This window comes from Protomyctophum parallelum (assembly GCF_964188405.1).
Source record: "Protomyctophum parallelum genome assembly, chromosome: 16".
In the NCBI taxonomy this organism is placed as follows: Eukaryota; Metazoa; Chordata; class Actinopteri; order Myctophiformes; family Myctophidae; genus Protomyctophum; species Protomyctophum parallelum.
In genome coordinates, this window is record NC_139711.1 from 21,110,628 (window position 1) to 21,131,054 (window position 20,427).

The 20,427-nt window shown below is 42.3% G+C and overlaps 2 protein-coding genes across 2 annotated transcripts; both read left to right on the forward strand.

Moving 5' to 3' along the window:
• Window positions 1–366: 366 nt before the first annotated feature.
• LOC310873172 (cathepsin Z-like) lies at window positions 367–3,368 on the forward strand (the record flags this gene model as incomplete). The annotated part of the gene is made up of 6 exons (XM_083785494.1): window positions 367–497; window positions 1,060–1,223; window positions 2,116–2,295; window positions 2,619–2,769; window positions 2,899–3,061; window positions 3,243–3,368. Exons 1-6 carry the CDS (start codon window positions 373–375, stop codon window positions 3,366–3,368), a joined length of 909 nt encoding a protein of 302 aa, XP_083641620.1. The 5' UTR covers window positions 367–372.
• A 9,760-nt stretch (window positions 3,369–13,128) lies between these two features.
• nanos1 (nanos homolog 1) lies at window positions 13,129–15,780 on the forward strand. Its single transcript, XM_083785491.1, has one exon. It carries the CDS (start codon window positions 13,255–13,257, stop codon window positions 13,984–13,986), a length of 732 nt encoding a protein of 243 aa, XP_083641617.1. The 5' UTR covers window positions 13,129–13,254; the 3' UTR covers window positions 13,987–15,780.
• Window positions 15,781–20,427: the final 4,647 nt, after the last annotated feature.

Sequence of the window (20,427 nt, forward strand, 5' to 3'; positions counted from 1 at the left end):
AAGAGCTTTATATTTAATGGCTGGTTAAAGAGCTTTTTATTTAATGGCTGGTTAAAGAGCTTTTTATTTAATGTCAACAAGCTTTTTATTTAATGTCAAAAGTTTGACATTAAATAAAACGCTCTTGAACCAGCAAGTGGCAGTGTGTGTGCAGGTCTCCCTCCTCCTACAGATCTGCTATTTACAAATGCCGCTTGTTAATCTAGAAACATCTGGCAACATACTGATTATCTGCAGTACAATGATCTCTCTGCCTCTTGACTGCATGCACCTCAAAACTGAGAGCAATCAATATTGATTGGGCCTGGGAGGGTTTAAAAGCTTCACCCAAGACCAGTAGCAGGTAGGTGTGTTTCCTGTCTCCAGTTCAACATGGCGCACATTGTTGGTTTCCTGGTGATGTTCATGATGTCTGCTGTTCTGGCTAAGAACTTTTATCAAGAGAAGCCTCGTTGCTATAAGCCCATTCCGAGGAAGCCCGGCTTTGGAGTTTCTGGGTAAGCTAACTTCAAGTTTACCTGGTGTTATAGTCTTGGTAGGCCATGAAGTGGTCATGTTAATGTGGTTGTTTTCAAAATGCTATCCATTGAAAACAATGTGGTTGTGTTGTAGAGTAATGAAAGGTCTTGCTGAGGTTTGCATTGCAAATCAATCACTTCTGAATAACATTTACCATCTGGTGCTAAGTACTCAAACACACTTAACACTTGACCCAGTTCTATCTGATTGGATTGTGCAGTAAATTGTTAAATGTATTGGTCAAAACGGGTGCTATTATGACACTGGGTATTGCATATACTAGGTTCCCAACTTGCATTGTTCCCAAGAGACTTGAGTGTCTTTTCAGGCCAAGTGCTTAACTTAACTGCAGTAGCCTACAATATGTTCACAAATGTGTGGATTTTTTTTATATATATTTTTTTTTAACCTGTGCTCTCAATGTTGACTAAGGTTGCTCAGTATCGGTTTCCATAACTTGTCAGTTCTCTAGGAAATGCTTAATGTCTGAGATGGAGCATGAAGATGTGTTACATGTAACTTTATACATTCCCACGTTAGAACCACTCCACGACCACATGAGGTGCTGAATCTGGTCAAACTGCCTAAGATCTGGGACTGGAGAAACATTGAGGGCATAAACTACGTCTCAACCACCCGCAACCAGCACATCCCTCAGTACTGTGGCTCTTGCTGGGCCCATGGTAGCTCTAGTGCCATTGCAGGTATGACAACGCAGGTTATTTTGTGCTCCCAATTGCCCATCCATTCCTGTTTTAGTATTCGGAAGTAAGTAGTTAACTTGTTAAATTGGAAACTAGCCATCTGTTCTTGTGATATGGGCTCTTAAAGGGCCACTTCACCCCTCTTGCAATCAATCTTATTTGAATGATGTTTGGGAGACAAACACTTTCTGGGTTTTTTTAGTGGGGGGTAATGTGTGTTTTTAGGTATTTCAAAGTGTCCATGGGCTCCATATGATGTCATGGACACTGGGCTCACTTATTTCCTGGACTACATGTTGTCTCAGTAAAGGGCAATCCATACTCTCTCCGACCACCGAACTTTTTGTCGGAAAGCTCCGGTACAACTACAACATGACGTCACTCGCAACTTCTGAAACGCATTTCTCAGAATTTTTGTTCTGAAAGCTGCACTCCCAGATGTTGTGACTCTCCGAACTCTACTTCGGAGAAAAAATAAAAGTCTGATCTTTCTGACAAAGTTCGGTGGTCGGAGACAGTATGGACTGCCCTTAAGACAGCCCTCCCCCTATCCACAAGGAGGAGCAGTGGACCAAAGCATTATAGGAATTGTAGTCCATGAAGCAAGTGAGCCCAGTGTCCATGACATCATGGAGCCCATGGACACTTTGAAATACTAAAATATCTAAACTCATTACCCACATAAAAACCCCAGGAAAGTGTTTCTTGTCTCTCAAACATCATTAAAATAAGATCCTGTTGCAAAAGGGGTTAAGTGGCCCTTTAAGAAATGTTTGAATTTAACCTAATTTAGCAAAAATCATGAAGCAATATGTTAAGAGTTTGGCCCTTTTATATTCCACAAATGGGTGTGGCACTTCTACAAATCAAATGTATCCATTTGTCTTGTCAGATCGAATCAACATCAAGAGGAAAGGGGCGTGGCCATCTGCTTACCTGTCTGTCCAGAATGTGCTGGACTGTTCTACAGGGGGCACCTGTCATGGAGGAGACCATGCTGCGGTATGGCAGTATGCCAACGAACATGGCATTCCAGATGAGACCTGCAACAACTACCAGGCAATTGACCAGAGTAGGTATCTGGCTTCATGGGTGTATATAAGAAAGCTAGATGGCTCACCTGCGCTCTGGCCAATGTAGAGCGACGTTGCTATGTGGCGGCCATCTTACCTCGGGCCACAACATTGTGTCTATGGGCCATGTAGCCTACTTTTAAATAACCACAACTTGCTCAATTTTCAAACTGTTTGGTTTGTTATAAATGTCAGATGTCTTCATACTTGTATGCTTTTATATGACGTTCATATAAAAAACTAAATTAAGCAGATGATGATGATGCGTCCTGAATCATAGCCATGTTGATAAGCTTCAAGCATTCTGTCTTTGCTCATCCAGAGTGTGATGCATTCAATGTCTGTGGGACCTGCACCACTTTCGGGCAGTGCAACATTGTGCAGAACTACACCAGGTGGAGAGTTGCTGACTATGGCGCGATTTCTGGCAGAGACAATATGAAGGCAGAGATCTTCGCTGGAGGACCCATCAGGTTTGTTTTCACTAAATCATACATTACCCAAATTATGTTTTTAAGTAACACTTCTATTGTATATCAAATTGGCATGCATGCTTTTTGATAACTTTGACTGGATGTTTTCTCTGCCCCCCCCCAACACAGCTGTGGGATCATGGCTACGCAGAAGCTTGATGAATACACTGGGGGTGTTTATTTTGAGTATTACTTTAAAACTGACATCAACCACATAGTCTCTGTGGCTGGCTGGGGAGTCGAAAATGGCACCGAATACTGGATTGTGCGCAATTCGTGGGGAGAGCCATGGGTAAGTCTCAAATAACTAAATCTAGACTTGGAAGTGTTATGTGCACTAACTTATGAATTTTTAAATGTAGACTTAAACACTACCAGTTCACCACAGAACTGGGTATTCAATATAATGATTGTAATGGAAATTATACTGGGAGAGTACCCATACCTGGCTTACACTATTTTTCTTTCCATAGGGTGAGAAGGGCTGGCTGAGAATTGTGACGAGTGCTTATAAGGGAGGCAGTGCAAGCCAATATAACCTTGCTCTGGAGGAGGATTGCATGTATGGGGACCCGATTGTACCCAAAACCTACCTCTAGGCTACAACCACGTGCACTCGAGCCAAATTACTGCCTCATGTGCTGGCTCTTGTAGAGGCTACCCTGATACTGTCATTAATATTTGAATAAAGCATCAGCTTGAACTGTACATTCCTTTGTATGTACTTTTTGTCATCATGGAAAGGGTTTCGTTTCCCTAGTGGGATAACCTCAAACGGGATTTGTATAGTTAAGCTAAAGTAGCTCTGGTCCATAGCCTTCTACTGCTTCTACGATCTGCCCTGCAGTATAAGGCAATGGGACTTTCGGTTTTAAATCTTGAGGCTGGTCTGATTTCGATTTGAGATTTAAAACCTAATGCCCCACTGTAGAGACTGCACTGGTTTTCCTACTCTTGATGGAACATTGTTTTACCTTGCCAATATACTGTTATGTGTAGCCCATCCACCCCCTTTCTCACTTACTTGGTAATCTTGCTACAGTGCTTTGCTGTTCTACTGCACACAACAGTCGTAGACGTACTATATGCACCTTGACTGATGGTGCAACTGTCTAACGAGTCTGGCCCTCTTACACTAAATGGCAAAAGCATATTTGTATGAGTTGTTCCAAAACTACTTATGCAGTCTTGACCACACTAGCAATAAGATGGTCATGCATTGAAACCACTTAACCCCTTTTGGTGTTAGAATTATGTTATGCTTTGGCTATTTGAAAAAGATCTACAAGCTCATAGAGTGCCGCTTGTTGGTGCGCTATGAGCTTGTAGGTCTGCTATATTTGAAAAATCAAAACTACTGACAAAGAGCTTTTTCAGAAAACTGGTCAAAATGGTTTAAGGGAGCAAAAGAGCATAAGCTCCAGCCATATTTGAGGGGGTTAAAATCCTGCACTCAGTCCTAGTCAAAGTTTTCGGAGTGTCGTGCAGATGCTATCAAAATATCTCATCAGTGCTGATATTCCCAAGTATTGTGACCCTACAAATGTTCGTTGGTGTGGCATTCCTCGTGACTAATGACTATGTCGGCAATATTCCACTGAGTCCCAGTGTGACTAATGCGTTAGCACCCATCAGAGCCACCTACCTACTGGCAAAACCCTTTTCCCTATTTGAATAACTGTAGACTGAATAGGCTGCACACACTGTTAAAATGCAATAAAAGCCAGTGTTTTGTCCTATAGTGCTAGAGGTTCTTCGACAGGGGTCCCCAAAGTTACTACAGGTGGGCCACCAAATGTATGTGTGATGGGAACTTTTATCGGCTTGCAGAGCTGATCAATGATTGGACTTTCTAGTCTAGCCATGTGGTGACAAGGTTTTCATGATTGGCTGGCCTCTAAGCCAATGGGAGACTAGCCGTATACGGCCAATGGGATATTTCTGCTGGGACCCAAGCCCCACGGCCAATGGGACACTAACCCCGCTCTCCTCTCCCCCAACGCACCATGACTAGAGACTGCAAACGCGGCTACAGAAAGCCCCACTAAGGTACAAAAACATTAGCCAACTAGACAAAGTGCCAATCGGCACAGGTCTCCACCAGGGCAGGTCAGGTTGTGGCCTCATGGTGGCGCTATAACAGGCTGTTGAGGAAGATTTGGGCCGGAGGTTCGTGTTGGAGGGATGCAGGTACAATGTTTTTCCATGTGTGCATACATAAGTTGTATACAGATCGATGCAGTTATAGCTAAAAACAGGAATTGGCCTGTTATAGCGCCACCGTGAGGCTGATTTTGTGGAAAAAATTGTGGCATGTCGTCCTCGGCCTAGTGAAAATGTGCGTGTATAATTTAACGGAAATTGCACACTGTGTTTGTGATTTGTGGCCTTTTTTCGAAATGGACGAATCGTGTGAGCTTTGGAAGCCAATCTTAGCCAATCAGGATGGAAGATGGGAAATGGTGGCGCTCCGTGTTGATCACATGACTATGGAGATAGTGTATACCGATTTGCGTGAAATTTGGATAAAATCTGAAGGAGTAATAATAGAAAATGTGTTTTACATATGTCGGCCTCCTGGTGGTGCTATAAAGAGCAGATGTGAAAAATTCCAGGCAAAGGTTTTTCCTTGGCCTCTAGGGAGTTGGCATACAAAGTTATCCACAGATCCGTGCAGTTAGAGGTAAAAACACTTTTCGGCCAGTTATAGCGCCACCTTGAGTCTGAGTTGAAATTGTTCATGTGGTATTTCGTCCTCGGCCTAGCGGGAATGTGGGTGCACAATTTCACGGAAATCACGCGATGTGTTCATGATTTGCAGCATTTTGTTTGAAACTGAGCACTCCTGTGAACTTTGGAAGCCAATCTTAACCAATCAGGATGGAGTCTGAGAAATCTGAAAGACCGGTTTCGTTGAATGGCTCTAGAGAGACTGTGTACCAATTTGCGTGATGTTTGGACAAAATCTGTAGGTGTACTGTGCAAAAACTTGTTTTGCACAAAGCGGCCTCCTGGTGGAGCTATAACAGGCCGTTCTGGAAAGTTTGGGGCAGAGGTTCATCGTTGGCATCCAGGGAGTGTGTGTGCAAAATGTGGCATCGACCGGGTTAACGGTGGCCGAGATTAGCTGTTCACGGACACACGGACGGACACACACACGGACGGACAGACGGAGTGCAAAACATACTCTCCCCACATGCCTACTCTCCCCACATGCCTTCGGCCTGGTGGAGACAAAAATAGCAGATCTACAAGCTCACAACTGCGAGGCATTGTGTGTGAGGCTGTGAGCATTTGTAGACTCGGCAAAGAGGTTTGGTGTAGGGGGAAAAACGAGCAGATCAAGTACAAGTATTGATAGTTAAAGTGGTTAACTGACTGACATTAACCTTGCGTCACCAAGCTTTCCACCCCCTGTGTTACAAAATTGCAGTGTGAACCGGTCTGGAAAGGATGATATCGCTATATACGTCATGTTGTACTATTGTTTTGTAGTCATCAGGCAGGAAGAATCATCCGGAACTTCCTTTTCCCTCAAACCTGAAGAATAACAATAAAAGCTCCCGTAGCCTGCGGCTTTTATTGAGAAAAATCGGTTTGAGGGGAAAGGAAGTTTCAGACGACTGAGAACTACAAAACAATACTACAACATGACGTAGCGATATCATCCGCTCCCGACCGGATCAGGCTAGACTGAACTAAGAATCAAACACTGATGATAGTACTGCCAATCTTTGGCCCAGCCCATCTTACTGTACTTACTGTACTATAAGGAAAACCCCCAAAAACCCAAATAACAATATACAATAATGTGCTAAAACATCAATAACTTGGCTTGAGATTCTAGGTCACACAAAACTACTGAACTATAAGGCCAGTCTTTGTAGAAACCGTGACTTTGTTCTACATCTGAGCTAGTGAATTATATGATCTTGCCTCGCTCATTGACTGACATGCTTTATCGGTTTAATGTCTTCTTAAAAAACACATTTCGGTTTAATCACCAGTTATCTTCACTGGCACATGCTATAAGCACAATGGCTGTCTCTCTTCCGAGTGAATATGCAATTATAAAGAGCCAATTTCCACGCTATTCAGCCTAGGGAACAAAAGAGAAAGCCAGCACTGAGATACTTTGTGCACGGGGCACAACAATAATAAAAATGCATAAACACATGCCACTATGTTGTGCTGCTGATATGGAAAGGTTTGCTATCTGTTCGTTCTGTGTTCCTCCTGGGAAAACAAAGGATAATCAAACCATATACAAGACTGTTTAATGTCAGGCTGAAAGCTGAGGCAAAACCTTAAGCCTATAAAAGCCATGGGGTGTCCAAAGTGGAGAGGCACTGTGAAAACAAATATTGAACATAATTTGGTTGTTCAATATTATGTGATCAAATCACCCCCCCCCCCCCCCCCCCCCCCCTTCCCAACCTCACCTCCGAGCAATCTTTCACGTGAAATCAAATTTGCACCCTGATTAAATTTCCTCCGTGTTCCCTTATTTGCATAATCACAAACACCGGCCTTAATGGATTTGAATGAAAACACATGGTAATCCATGGGTCTGAGGTTTGAAGGAAGGAAGGAAGAAACAAGGAGAGAAAAAATGAAAAGAGCAGTTATACTAGCTGCGCAAATGAGAAATGGGGTACAACATATACAAGCCATTCCTGTGATTCATTTTGAGCATTCATCTTCATTATAGTAATCAATACAGCTAAATAGATTTTTCAGCAATTCCTGAAAACCCATTATGTATTGTTGTTACCATGATCAATATGCACTGTGTGTGTGTGCGGCTGTGTGTGTGTGTGTGTGTGTGTGTGTGTGTGTGTGTGTGTGTGGGACGGGGGGGTCCTTGAGCAAGGCACACACCTGCACACACCCAAGGCCATCATTGAAGGTATACAACTTCTCTTGTTATGAGCACTACAGACAACACAAGAGGACTGCACACAGTAGTAAAGTGTTTATGAGTTACTGTAGGTAAATGAACACTGGATATAATTTTAAAACTGCATAAGTTGGAAAAGAGTTGTTATGAGTGCCTCTCTGGGCTTAAAGCTGCTATAAGCAATAATATGTCAAGATTTTGACATTAATTTTGTTCTCATTTTTGTATTCCACAATACCATGAATTATTCATTAATAATCTCAAGTAGACATCTCTCTCTAGGTCGTCCTCAGACAAGCCTTCAATCGTCGCTTGATGAATTGATGAATTGTAAAACGGTGGGCCCTATTGTAAACAAGTGTAATGCTTTCATGGTGTCGTCCACTCACAGGTAACATTTTTTTGTATTGAGTTGTGCTTGAAATGGTAAATGGTGCATTTATCCAAGGCGTTTTACATAGATGTGCATTACATTTACCCATTCACACACACATTCATACACCGATGGCGGCAGAAACCATGCAAGGCAAGAACCAGCACATCAGGAGCAATTAGGGGTTCAGTGTCTTGCTCAAGGACATTTCGACACTAACTCTGGGGGAGCCCGGGTTCGAGCTGGCAACCTTGCGGTTACCATCCAGCCACTCTACCCCTGAGCCACTGTCGCCCCTGTATGTACTGTCATTCTGCAAACTGTTAATAAATCAATCAATCAAAAAAGCTTCCAGTCATCCTGGTTCTCCATACATCCAGCCAGCTCGTTGGTAACATTGTTTTGTCTTGTTTAGCTTGAACTGTTACAAACCCTCTTTTGTCAGCCCTTCTGTGTGATCTGGGCAATCAGACAAGCAGCCCTAAAACCCTATAGTCCCATGTCACACCGCACAGAATGTGTTTATGATTATACATCAGGGCATATAATGCATGCAGCCTGCATATCAGAGGTAGATTAGCTGCTCTCAAGATGGTATAAATCATACAAGACCGTTCCCCTAACATCAGCAAAATGACAAGTGGGAATTGATTTGCATTGCATAATTCATCCTTGAGCACAAACAGCTAAAGTTTTAAAATGTAAATCCTATGTTTCTAATGAGCTCAGTGCTCACACATGCAAATTAAATAGATTTTTGATCATAAAAAACAAAAGCCCCCCCCCCCTCCACAAATAAAGGCCTTGCTTATTATCTGCAACCCCCCCCCCCCCCCCCCTTCTCTGCAAAAACAAAAACACTTTACACAATAACCACTTCAGTCAGTCAGTGTGCGTCAAATTCAAATGGATTTAGAGCGATATAGCCACCCTGCTGATGTTATGTATCATTCCACAGCTTAATCTCACTTCCATGTCCACATGGTACCTTGAGGCAAGGCCATGGAATTATAGCTCTGGTTAATGGATGAGCATTAATCCCTCTTAGTCACAACAAAATGAAGCAATAATGTGTCTATTAATATTTTACATATACTGCAGTGGAGTGCAATACAATGGCTACAAAAATAAAGTGGGGTGGGGGTGACGGTACGGGGGGTGGGGGGCAGAAATGGTGATTACCTACATTATTAATGCTCCATCACAAAAAATCATATTCTGCACAAACCGAAAGGGACTTCAGAGTGAAAAATCCAATGAACAGTCAATACTGTTTCCAACTAACTTTGCTGAGCACACAGAACACGGAGAGAAAATGCTTCCCAAAACACACACTGCGGTATGTCAAGGCAAGCCATAGTGCCTTGCTGCCTTTATGTTCTGCTTTTATGGCTCTGGTCTTGAAGGCAGCGGTGCATTCCTGTTAGATCCCTTAAAAAATATATGTGATATAGGGTGGCGTGATTACGCTTGAACAGACCCAGGCCAGGCCCCCCTGCCTGCTGTCATGCAGTAGTTTTAATTAGAACACCACTCGGTTGTGTTATCGTTGTTTCGAGAGAGGGCCTAGCTTCTTCCACATTCCACAACCTGCCCAGGGGGGGGGGGGGGGGGGGGGGTATTAACCCTTCGTGGTGCACAGTACGGTGCTACCTGCTTTGGTGTGTGTGTGTGTGTGTCCCCCCCCCCCCCCCACCGCTTTTGTCAGCTTTGTCGGCACGTTTCGGAGTTTTAGCACTCTTTCAGCAGCCTTTGCTTCTAAAATGTTGCCTCAGCTCTTGCACCGATATTTGAGTCTTTATTTCACTTTCTCCCCGCCGTTTGGTCAGTCTGGCCGTCTGGCCAGTCGCTGCACGGGCTCAGCAGCTTGTTGCCAAATCAGAATAACTTTAGTATAATAATGCATGTACCAGTACAGGAGTCCATTAGGTATGGAGACATATTGATTGTCTTTAATTAGATCATTTGGTACAAAAACAACATGACTTCACTTGTAGTGCAAAGGAATGATGTGCGTGTGTGTGTGTGTGTGTGTGTGTGTGTGTGTGTGTGTGTGTGTGTGTGTGTGTGTGTGTGTGTGTGTGTGTGTGTGTGTGTGTGTATATACAGTGTGCATATCAACCATGTTGTTTTAATTATTCCTTTTTAGTGTTGTCTTCCAACTTAAATAACTTTTAAGTCAGGACTTTAAATCTTGTTTTTCCCCTGTTCTCTGCTGTTTTCTTGTCCCAGTACTAGCATTACATTCTGTATTGCACTTTTGGATCCTGACAAACTTAATGCAAAACATTGGTTTAATCAACCCTACAATATACAGTATACTTGGTTGACTGCTGGGATATGGGGTTCTGCTTCTGTTTTTCCTCTACAAACAGGGGTGCCCAAAAGGTAGATCATGATCATGGGCGGAGCTTGAGGGGGTTCAGGGGGTGCACTGCACCCCCTGGCAAAAAAAGAAAGAAAAAGAAATGTTTTTTTAACTTCTGGCTTCTGACTGCATTTTGTAATAATCTCTCTTATCATGATATGATGACTCGCTGTATGGCTGTAGTGCAAGTGTGTATGTGCTGCTGTACTACCTAAATAACTCATTTTTAGGGGTTAGGTCATTGTAAAAACGCTAAAATAATAAAATAAAGGTCAAAAAAGTCGTGCGGGTGTCGTTGGCCAAGCAGTCGCACCCCCAGGCGTCAAGTTCAAGCTCCGCCTATGATCATGATCTACCAGTATAGATCACAAAGGCTGTTCAGGTAGATCACATGGCATGCCCCTAAAATATATAATAATACAAAATAAACTATTGTTGGCATCTAATCTGCCACTTGAATTAAGGTGACTTGATTGACTGACATAGAAAAGGGCCTGTCAGCTCAAACCCACAATGCAATACGTTACAAACATAGATAGCATTAAGGTTATTTAAAAAAGAAACCCCCTACCAATTCCATTTCCCCTTTATTTCCCATTCCAAGTGCGTTTGTCTCATATGTAACGCCAGCACCGCTATTTCAAAGCCCCCTCAGGTAGATTTTTTAACTTTTTTGGTGGGTAGATCTTGTTGAACTGGTCAAATTGAAAGCAGCTCTCAAGTCAAAAAAGGGTGGGCAACTGGGCACCCCTGCTCTACAACAAATCCCTTCAAGCCAAAGTGGCATAAGTTAAAGAATGCAAATGAATACCTGAGCTGGTGTTGCTCGGAGCTAACATGAATGGTACAACAAGATTAAGCCACATTTACCAGGTGGTCATGTCTATTGTGACCTGATAACCTATAGAGGCAAGAACTAGAATTGCACGTTCCTATTCTCAATAATGTTCTTTAAAACGATCAGCAATTTAGCTCATGGTAGCAAATATAATAATCCAAACGTCACTGTTTTCAAGTTTGGACTGTGTGCATTACTGTAATAATGAGACATCCTGACCCTGACCAAGGCTGTCCCAAACGGGACCTTTTTGTTTAATCCTGCAGATGTAACTGTTATCAGGACAAAAGACTGGGTATTGGATTCACTGTGGTATGAAGATGACATTGTGGTGCGCACCTTGTCACACTCTCCATATGGGCTGAGATGGAGCTGCCTCCTGGCTATCACTCCTTGAATAGAGTCAAAATATGCAAATGACATCTTCATAGTGGAACGGCATGCGGGTGACTTTCATCTCACTCACTGCCACCGGCGGCACTGGCCATCATTAAGCTTAGATAGGCACTGTGCGGTGGGGTGGGGTGGTGGTGATGGAGGATGTGGCTTAGCCGTAGATGGGTTGCTTTACTTATAAGGGTCGGTATGCATTTGCAGTATACTGCCCCCTGATGTTGAAAATGCTAACTCTTCTGTTTTGGCTTTGTCTGCTCTAGCTGCATGATGAGTCGTTTGTTTTTATTTATTCTGAAATGTGTTGTCTTGTCTGAGCTTCACATGCAAAGAGTGAGTGTCTCTGTGTTTTGTATTCAGAATTTCAGACCAGCTCGTTTTGCACTGGGACCCATACATTCAGAAAAATAACTAAATTAAATAATGCAATAGGCTATTGTATACTATAGTTTCCATTATATATATAAAATTTATGTTGACCCATGCAACCAGAGCATCTTTTTACCCACTTTTGATATGCACTGATTTAGATGCTGCAAAAGGTTTCGTAAAAACTCAGTTATCAGTTATCATTTCTACAAAACTTTTTTTCTCCACCCATTGAAACTCTTAATGAATATAGACTTATACTTATACAAAAAAGACGGCTTGTGAGGCTTGTGAGGAATTACGCATATTTGTCGATCTGAAATCTGTGTGTGGCTCAGTGTAAATAAAAGTAATGTTTCCTGAAATTCCTGGTAATGTGCATGTTAACATGTATATAGCCTACTGTCTATGGCACTTTCATCGTAATTCTGATACTGTTTCATAATTGATCATTCATCATAACTATAGAGATTAGTACACTATATACTCCAGACATATTGAGTCACTCTACTACTGTAGGCCTATAAGGCTATACTAAGCCATCGTTCACTGTAGCCTACTCCTCAGACTACTCACATGTTCTGGAGCAGATTGCAAAAGAGGCACTGAAGAGGTTAAACTATAAGAATGCGAACGAATACCCGAGCTGGTGTTGCTGTGGTATATCTGACGCACAATGATTAACGACATTGATTCACGAAGCATGCGTATTATAAAGCGGTGTTTTTGTACTGGGCCAACAAAGAGATCGTTACCATAATAATAATGTCATTGATTGCAGCGCAGCTCTGCTCACATGTAGGCTACTACATCATGCTTTGTGCGCGTTGTGGGTTTCACAATTCCTCAAAGTAAATTATAGCATGTCTTTAAACATTTTCTTAAAGGATGTTCAGTATTTGTTGTACCTAAGCCACGAGTGCTAAAGTACTGCTAATATTGACCGTGTTTTTGTGTATTACGCAAGGAAGGTATAACGCCTGCCATGTGTCTGAATCTGCCTTTGATGAGAGAGGAACTTGGTTTGAACAGAGAGCGCCCCGCCCTCTTTGTGCCGTTCCCCTCTTCTTGGTCCTCTTATAAGCAGCTAGCCTGTTGGAACTGCGCTCATACATACATAACAGACAGTGGAAGGACAGCACGGCACGGTACATGAACTATTCTGGAGACGAACTGCCTGGCAGAGAACCTTGAAGGGATTAACATTGGTTATTTTTTATTTTTTTTCCCCAGAAGTGGCCACCATGGATTTTCTCAATCATAACTATTTGAACGCGCGCAGCCCCTACGACACACACTACACTTTCAATTTCTGGAACGACTATCTCGGCCTGTCGACGTTGGTCACGAAAAGCAACAAGCTCGCCGGCATGCCCCAGAACCCCAACGCCATCACCGAGTCCCTGAAGGCGACCCTGGGCTTGGACGATTCCCCGGAGTGTTCGTGCGTAATGGCAGGCAGCGGCAGCGAGAGCGGCGGACCTCTGGACTGCTGTTGTCCGTCATCCGGGAGCCCCCCGCCCACCTCCATCCTCGACCTGAAGGAACGCTTCTCGATCCTGAGCCCGTTTCACCAGAACCAGCTCGGCGGCGGTCCGCAGCTGCCGCCCGAGAGGGAGATGCAGGGCGGCTTTGGCGGAGGAGGCGGCGGGGTTGGCGGCTTCGCGGGGTTCGACCTCTTTGGCATGGAGAGGAAGATGCGCAAGCCAACTTCGAGGAACAAACAGGAACCAAAGATCTGCGTCTTCTGCCGAAACAACGGCGCGCCGGAGGAGGTGTACGGTTCCCACGTCCTGAAGACCCCGGACGGGAGGGTCGTGTGTCCCATCCTGCGGGCGTATACCTGTCCCCTGTGCAGTGCCAACGGGGACAATGCCCACACGATAAAATACTGTCCACTCTCAAAGGACCAGCCTGCCCAGCGACCAATAAAGGGGGGCAGGGCTGTGGGTGGTAAGAGAATGAAAATATTCTAAAGCAAAACAGTCAGACTGTAAAGTAAATTTAATTGCACTGAACAATTTTTTCCAGATGACTGTTTTGATTTCGGCTTATAGTAGCCTTTATCCCAGTTTCATAACCAGATATTGATTTTATCTTTTTCCCCCCGAAATCTCTTATATTTTTATAGTTCCTTTATCCACATAGAATAATTTTATGCTTACATTGAATTTATTTTTCCTTATAGTTTGTAGCCATTTGAGAGCGTGTGCATATAAATACACTCTTGTATCCATAATCACAAAGTGTGAATAAATGCTAAGTATTTTGGTCTCGTAGGGAAACACACTGTCATTGACAAAAGGGTATGAATGTCATATTTCTACAAGTATTTTTGTACGGTAAGCTAAGCTTACTATTTTCTTTTGTCTTAGAAAACCAAAGTTATGTTTGCCATTAAAACGAAGCTCAAGAATGTGTCATTATGAGAACTTGCGCGCGTGCGTGTGTGTGCCTGCGTGTGCGTGCGTGTGTGTGTGTGTGTGTGCGTGTGTGTGTGTGTGTGTGTGTGTGGCTGTAGGAATTTAGAACTCTCCCCAACTCCTATTCTTCTGCCTGCCTAAAAAAGAAAAAATCCACAACCATATTTTCCAGCTTGCTCTAAAGTTGACATTCAATCTGTGTGGCAGGAATGAAGAAAAGAAAAAAGGAAAACCAGGACAATGTAGCCTCTGTTAGGGGCTCTCACATTCTCTGGGGAACATTATAATCAATTGTTACCATGAGGCCAAAAGGCTTTCCAATCTTGTATGGCAAGAAGGTTCTTATGCTATATGAGAGCCTACGAGCAGTGAAAATATACCCAAACGAGAGAAACTTACATTCTTTATGTTTACATTCCCAAATAAGGGCGACACACTGGATTTCTTTCCCCTCTTATAGGTATCTTTTATACAGTCTCCTCATTGTGGTTTGCCCTGACAATGTATTTGCCAGAGATGATCAATATGTATGAATACTGAATGCTCAAACGCTATATTACTTTGAGTATAAGTCACATTAGCCGTTAGTTTTTTTTTTCTTTTATTGTTATTTTTTTCTCTTTTGGATGGGGTAGTGGTGTGTAGAGCAAATGAATGTTATTAAACAACAATGTATTAGCCCACTTTTTCTGAAGAAACCCCCCAAAAATGCAAAAAATATTGTGAATGTATGATTGAAAAAGTGTCACTTGCAGGACTGCACATTTCAGACAGTTTTGTTTACCAAAGGAATACAAAAATTGCATTGAAGAAGGACGAGAGATTTGCTGTATTGTACATAAAGTGATGTTTATTCAGTATTTTAACATTTCAAAGTGACTTCAGAGGGCGCTACCTCAACAGGATTTTGTACTTACATGTAAAATGTTCAACAGCAGTTTATTGATATAGTGCTGCCATTTATAATAAGGGTTTTTGATAGTATTTTTGATCTTTGTATAACATAATTGTATTTTCGTTTTATTGCATTTAACATTATGGAAGTGAATTTCCAAGAAGCTATAAGCATTGTTCGCCAAAAGGTGATTGTCTGTAAATAATGATGAATACCCATTACTTTTTAAAGTTTAGTTGTTCAATGTTACATTCTTGAGAGTGTGTTCAGAGAGTGGATAATGACAAAGGTTGACAATTTGCCACTTTTAACAGAGGTTTTTTGATTAAATGAATAAGAGAAAAAGAGACACTGTTGAACTTTGTTATTTATATTTTACCACAATTTCCTGTATGCTGCTGTGCAGAATAACAACATACAAATTCACTAGAGGAATAAAAACGTATCAAATATTTGGATCAATGTTGTCCTGTTTTTCAGCATGGCTTACGTATTGACTCTTCCACTCTTCCCAAATGACTGAAGGATTACATAAAATATAGTAGATTCTTACAGCCACAATTGACTGGCTGGCTGACTGGACAGCCTCTAAATCAGTGTCTGATACTGTCAGACACTGATTTAGAGGCTTCAAAAGGTTTTGCTTACGCATGTTTGTAATAAAACATCAGAATTAAGCTTTAGTTTGTAGCTGGCAAACCCAAGGACCTGCGCCTTCAGGCTGAAGCAGAATGCAATAGTTGTCCACGGTAATTTAGGAAGGTTTGCCCACACACAGGAATGTCTTGGCTTATGCCTGCATGCATGGCCATTCAAATGTTTGCACTGAAGAGGAATGAATAGCTCACCCTCCTCCCTGCCTTTAGTTTATACCCCCTCGTCTGTGGTGTAATAGTTGCTGCGTTAAGGGGCTGAAGACAGTGAACACTAGCTGTATGCTTGTAGCCGTTGTCCTTCTTTTGTGTTGGATCAGTACATTATATGACTTCATTTTAACGCCTGGGACAGCTTAACATTGTTCAATATAGACACCATTTACACACGGCAGAAGAAAAGGCCACGAAGGAAAGGAAAGGGACTACTGTTACTGTATCTATACACGAACCAAAGCATTTGGGTAACGTCATCCACACCGTTGATTGTGCCTCTCTATTCCTATCCCCTCCTCCCCTCTCTCCCCCACACATGTCTCCATTACTTTCTCCAGCTGAGGCTCCTACATTAAAAATGGATGACTACTAAGTGCAACAGGGATTTATCTGGGCGAGAGAGGATGGAGGTGAAAAAGCCTAGTGGGGGTAGCATTTCAGACAAACACAGTCAGATAACAGGGCCCTTATTCCCACTACAGCGCCCGCCCCCCGAACACACGCAAGCACACACACACACACACACACACACACACACACACACACACACACACACACACACACACACACACACACACACACACACACACACACACACACACACACACACACACACACTCACCATTAGTATCTGCTCTTGCAGACAAGGAGCCCCATATAATCACGTTAGTTCTACCATTTATGAGATATGTATCTTTCATGATCTTCTAATAAGGTTTAGCCGGTGCAGGGGTCATTATGCAATATTGGGGCCGGCCCTCCTGGCCCGGGCACACAATGCAGTGCAGTCCACATTCACATCCCTCTGTATGCAGACACAGAATGGACCCACGACAACATGAAGTATAGATTTTGTTATGATGAGGTGAGCCAAGATGTGGGAAAATAGCACATTAGTTTTATAGATTATTGGGTTTAAAGGTATTGATCAAAGTAACATTAGCAAAACAAAACACCTCCTGGGCACATGATGATAATGAACCACAGCAGAGGAGCAGGTCTGTGCTGTCACCCATTTGATCTATTTTTACATGCAGTACATTTTCATCTAAATTATTGAATTGTTTACCATGCAGTGGAATTATCAACACAATGTCATACATGATACAATAGGGTTAAAAGGTATAGCTATTTCCAGCTCTGTTGTTGAAAAGTATATGAACCATATTATTTGCAAATATTTGTCATATTTCCTGCATATCCTTTGCACTTTCTGCAATATGTGGTGTTTGTCTTTGTCCTGCCTCACAGTATTATTTGCTGTGTACGTCATATTTAAAAAAAGATATTTCTGAAAATGCTTTCCCTGTAATGGAGACAGCACTGAACAGACCAGAAATGCATTGCTTCACACTGCCTTTCGAGCTTATAGATCTGCTACTTTTGATGCTTTTGTGTGACACTGTAGTATGATACATTTCTTTCAGGATTTAGAAAGACATTTGTAGAATCAAGCCTTCTTTAATAGGTCTTAATGGGTTAACTGAACCTGCACCCAGTGTAACGATGAGACCAGTTGAATAATCTGGAGATGTGATCACCGTTCATCTGGCTCATCAGGCATGGCGAATAACGCAAACACTCCAAGTAATTGAAAACGATTTGCTTAGAATCCTTCTTTTTCATTGACCAATATGATAACAGCAGTGCATGGTGGAGAAGGGCCAGATAATAACTTACACACCCAGAGAACTCATTTAGTGCTCTCATCATTTCCCAGAAGAACACACTTGTAATAAGGATGTTCCTGTCGCCTAGCAACTCCAGGAGTATAACATTGGACAGCAGCGGAGCATGAAAGTCACTCTAATATGGCGAGGTGAAGAGGATATCCTCAACCCAGCTGTTGCCCTATACTAGACAATGACAATCTGCTGGAGATTTGGTGGATCTATGATTTCAGGATGAGAAGATAATAACCCCCCCCCCCCCCAAAAAAAATTATCCCAAGTAAGAGAATGCCAAGGTGTAGGAATAGGAGGAGCATGTGTTATTTATTTTGCATGTCACTTCTGATGTAAAAAGGACCCCTCCTCCCCTTGTGGCAGCTATGGGAATTACAAAAACAAACAACTGTCCCAGTCGACAAACAAAGCTACTGGTGTAGAACCAATGTTAAGGAGGGGGGTGATCATCAATTTCATCGTTGTGGATCAAGATTGACAAGTCACTTGGCTGCTATATACACAAGCAGCTCTATTCCTAATTAAACCTGACCCAGTCATAACTTTGCTATCCTAATAAAATTCTCAAAGGACAGAATTCAAAAGGGAAGAAAGAAAACTCATTACATTTTCAGTGAGGCCGACACTCTATTCAGTCTCTTTCTCAGCCTGATCAGAGCGTATTTCTCTCTGGAAATTTCAATGACTCAGATGTACTTGAAATAACCTTTCCAATCATTGATGTAATTTTCATAAATTAACTAGCAAAGGTTTTAGTTAGGATATCCTTTGTAATCTGTCTGTCTTGTCTGTCTTTCCCAATTTTTGTCTTGATTCATCAAACATCATCTTAGTTCAATCCTAACAGGTGAGATTTTCATTAAAAAAATGGCCTACGGTTGTTTTTGTGTTTGTGTTGCTATTGATCACTAACTCAAGTGGTGAATTGATCTGTTTCCCATCGACTCTTATTCAATAATGCAGTGGACTAACTAGATGGCGGTCGACTCGTTCACTGATTGGAACAAATGGAAATGCCCTGTTCCAGTGAAGCATATCTGACCTTATTTCTGAGGGGCGGGTGCCACAATAGTGCTCTGGACCCCTTTTAAATATCACAGTATACCATGAGAAAAATTCAATGTCCATTAATTATGTTGAACATAATTATACCACACAATAACACACATGCACGCGCACACGCACGCACGCACGCACGCACACACACACACACACACACACACACACACACACACACACACACACACACACACACACATTTGCAAGCTTGAGCTATTTGCCTGCTTTTGTGCCCGAGTCCTTAGCAAACTTTGAATGTTAATGTTATACAATACAATGTATTGTACCGTAGGCCTACTGTATGTGATGTAATGAATACTTAGTCTGCTGTGCTATGGACTATGATAGGGCAAATTATGGTGATAAGACATTAAGACCTTATGTGGATATATAGCTTGCAAACATAAAACAAGTGAAAAAGAGCCAGATAATAATAATACTAACTAACCATTTAAACTGTGTCTGATTTGTTTCTATATTTACGTAACAGGTGTTGCTATAAGAAGAAACTCATTCATTCTTGGGATCAAAGCAAAGGGGGGAAAACCCCTCCAACAAACGATCCGGCCGTCTTCATGCTCTCCAAAGTTAATGTGTTTTTTTTGTCAGTGGGAAAATTCCAGTACTGCACCCGGCTCCCATGTGGTTGTGGTTTGGGCGAGAGAGGCACAGTAATGCGTCAGTGACGCAAGTGGGGGGAAATTGCCTAAGCTTCCTGCACAACTGTGCTTTTGTACCACTTCCAGGTGGATACCAGGCCAGTTGGCTGGGAGGGTTTTCATTAAGGCAGAATGAAGATACACTCCTTGGCTTCAAGGAGATGTGTAGCCTACACACAACACATCTCCCTGTAGGTCAACAGCACACCCTGTAGGTCAAAGAGGGGATTGCAAATATGGCAATTCAAGTTGTGGGGGTCTCCACAGAAACCATTGTGGTGCTAGATGTGAAACCCACTAACCCAGTTTAACTCTGGACTCTCAGAACGAGTATGATGCAACAGCACACCCTGCAGGATATATTGGCAACATACAACCTGATACATATTTCACTGTGGCAGTCAGATATGTACTGTAGTCTCTATGTAGTCTCTAATCTATGCCATATATCATATATGTTCAAGCTGTAATGATGTGTCACTTTATTTTCACACTTCAATAGTCTTTACTTTGCACTTTTGTATGTAAAATTGTTTGCATCTAAAGAGCCTCAGTTTTCATGTGCAAGCGCCTTCTTTTTGTTTGTACATGGAATTTCATGCTGTCCTCTCGCATCTGTTTTCAACCCTATAGTGAGCCCTGAGTTTAGATAGCAAATTTCCTTATACCTCCTTCAAGCTGTAATGATTAAATTGGATTGGATGAATAGGCTTGTATAGGGGGGGCAAGCATGTTATGAGTAGGCACCTAAATTGTATTTGTTAGTTTTATTATTATTCTGCAGTTTTATTGACTTTTTTTCAGTTGTGGCCTAACTATGCAGTCAC

What these genes read in the sequence shown, in the direction of transcription:
- nanos1 (XM_083785491.1), top strand. Translation starts at nt 13,255, where the DNA reads ATGGATTTTCTCAATCATAACTATTTGAACGCGCGCAGCCCCTACGAC.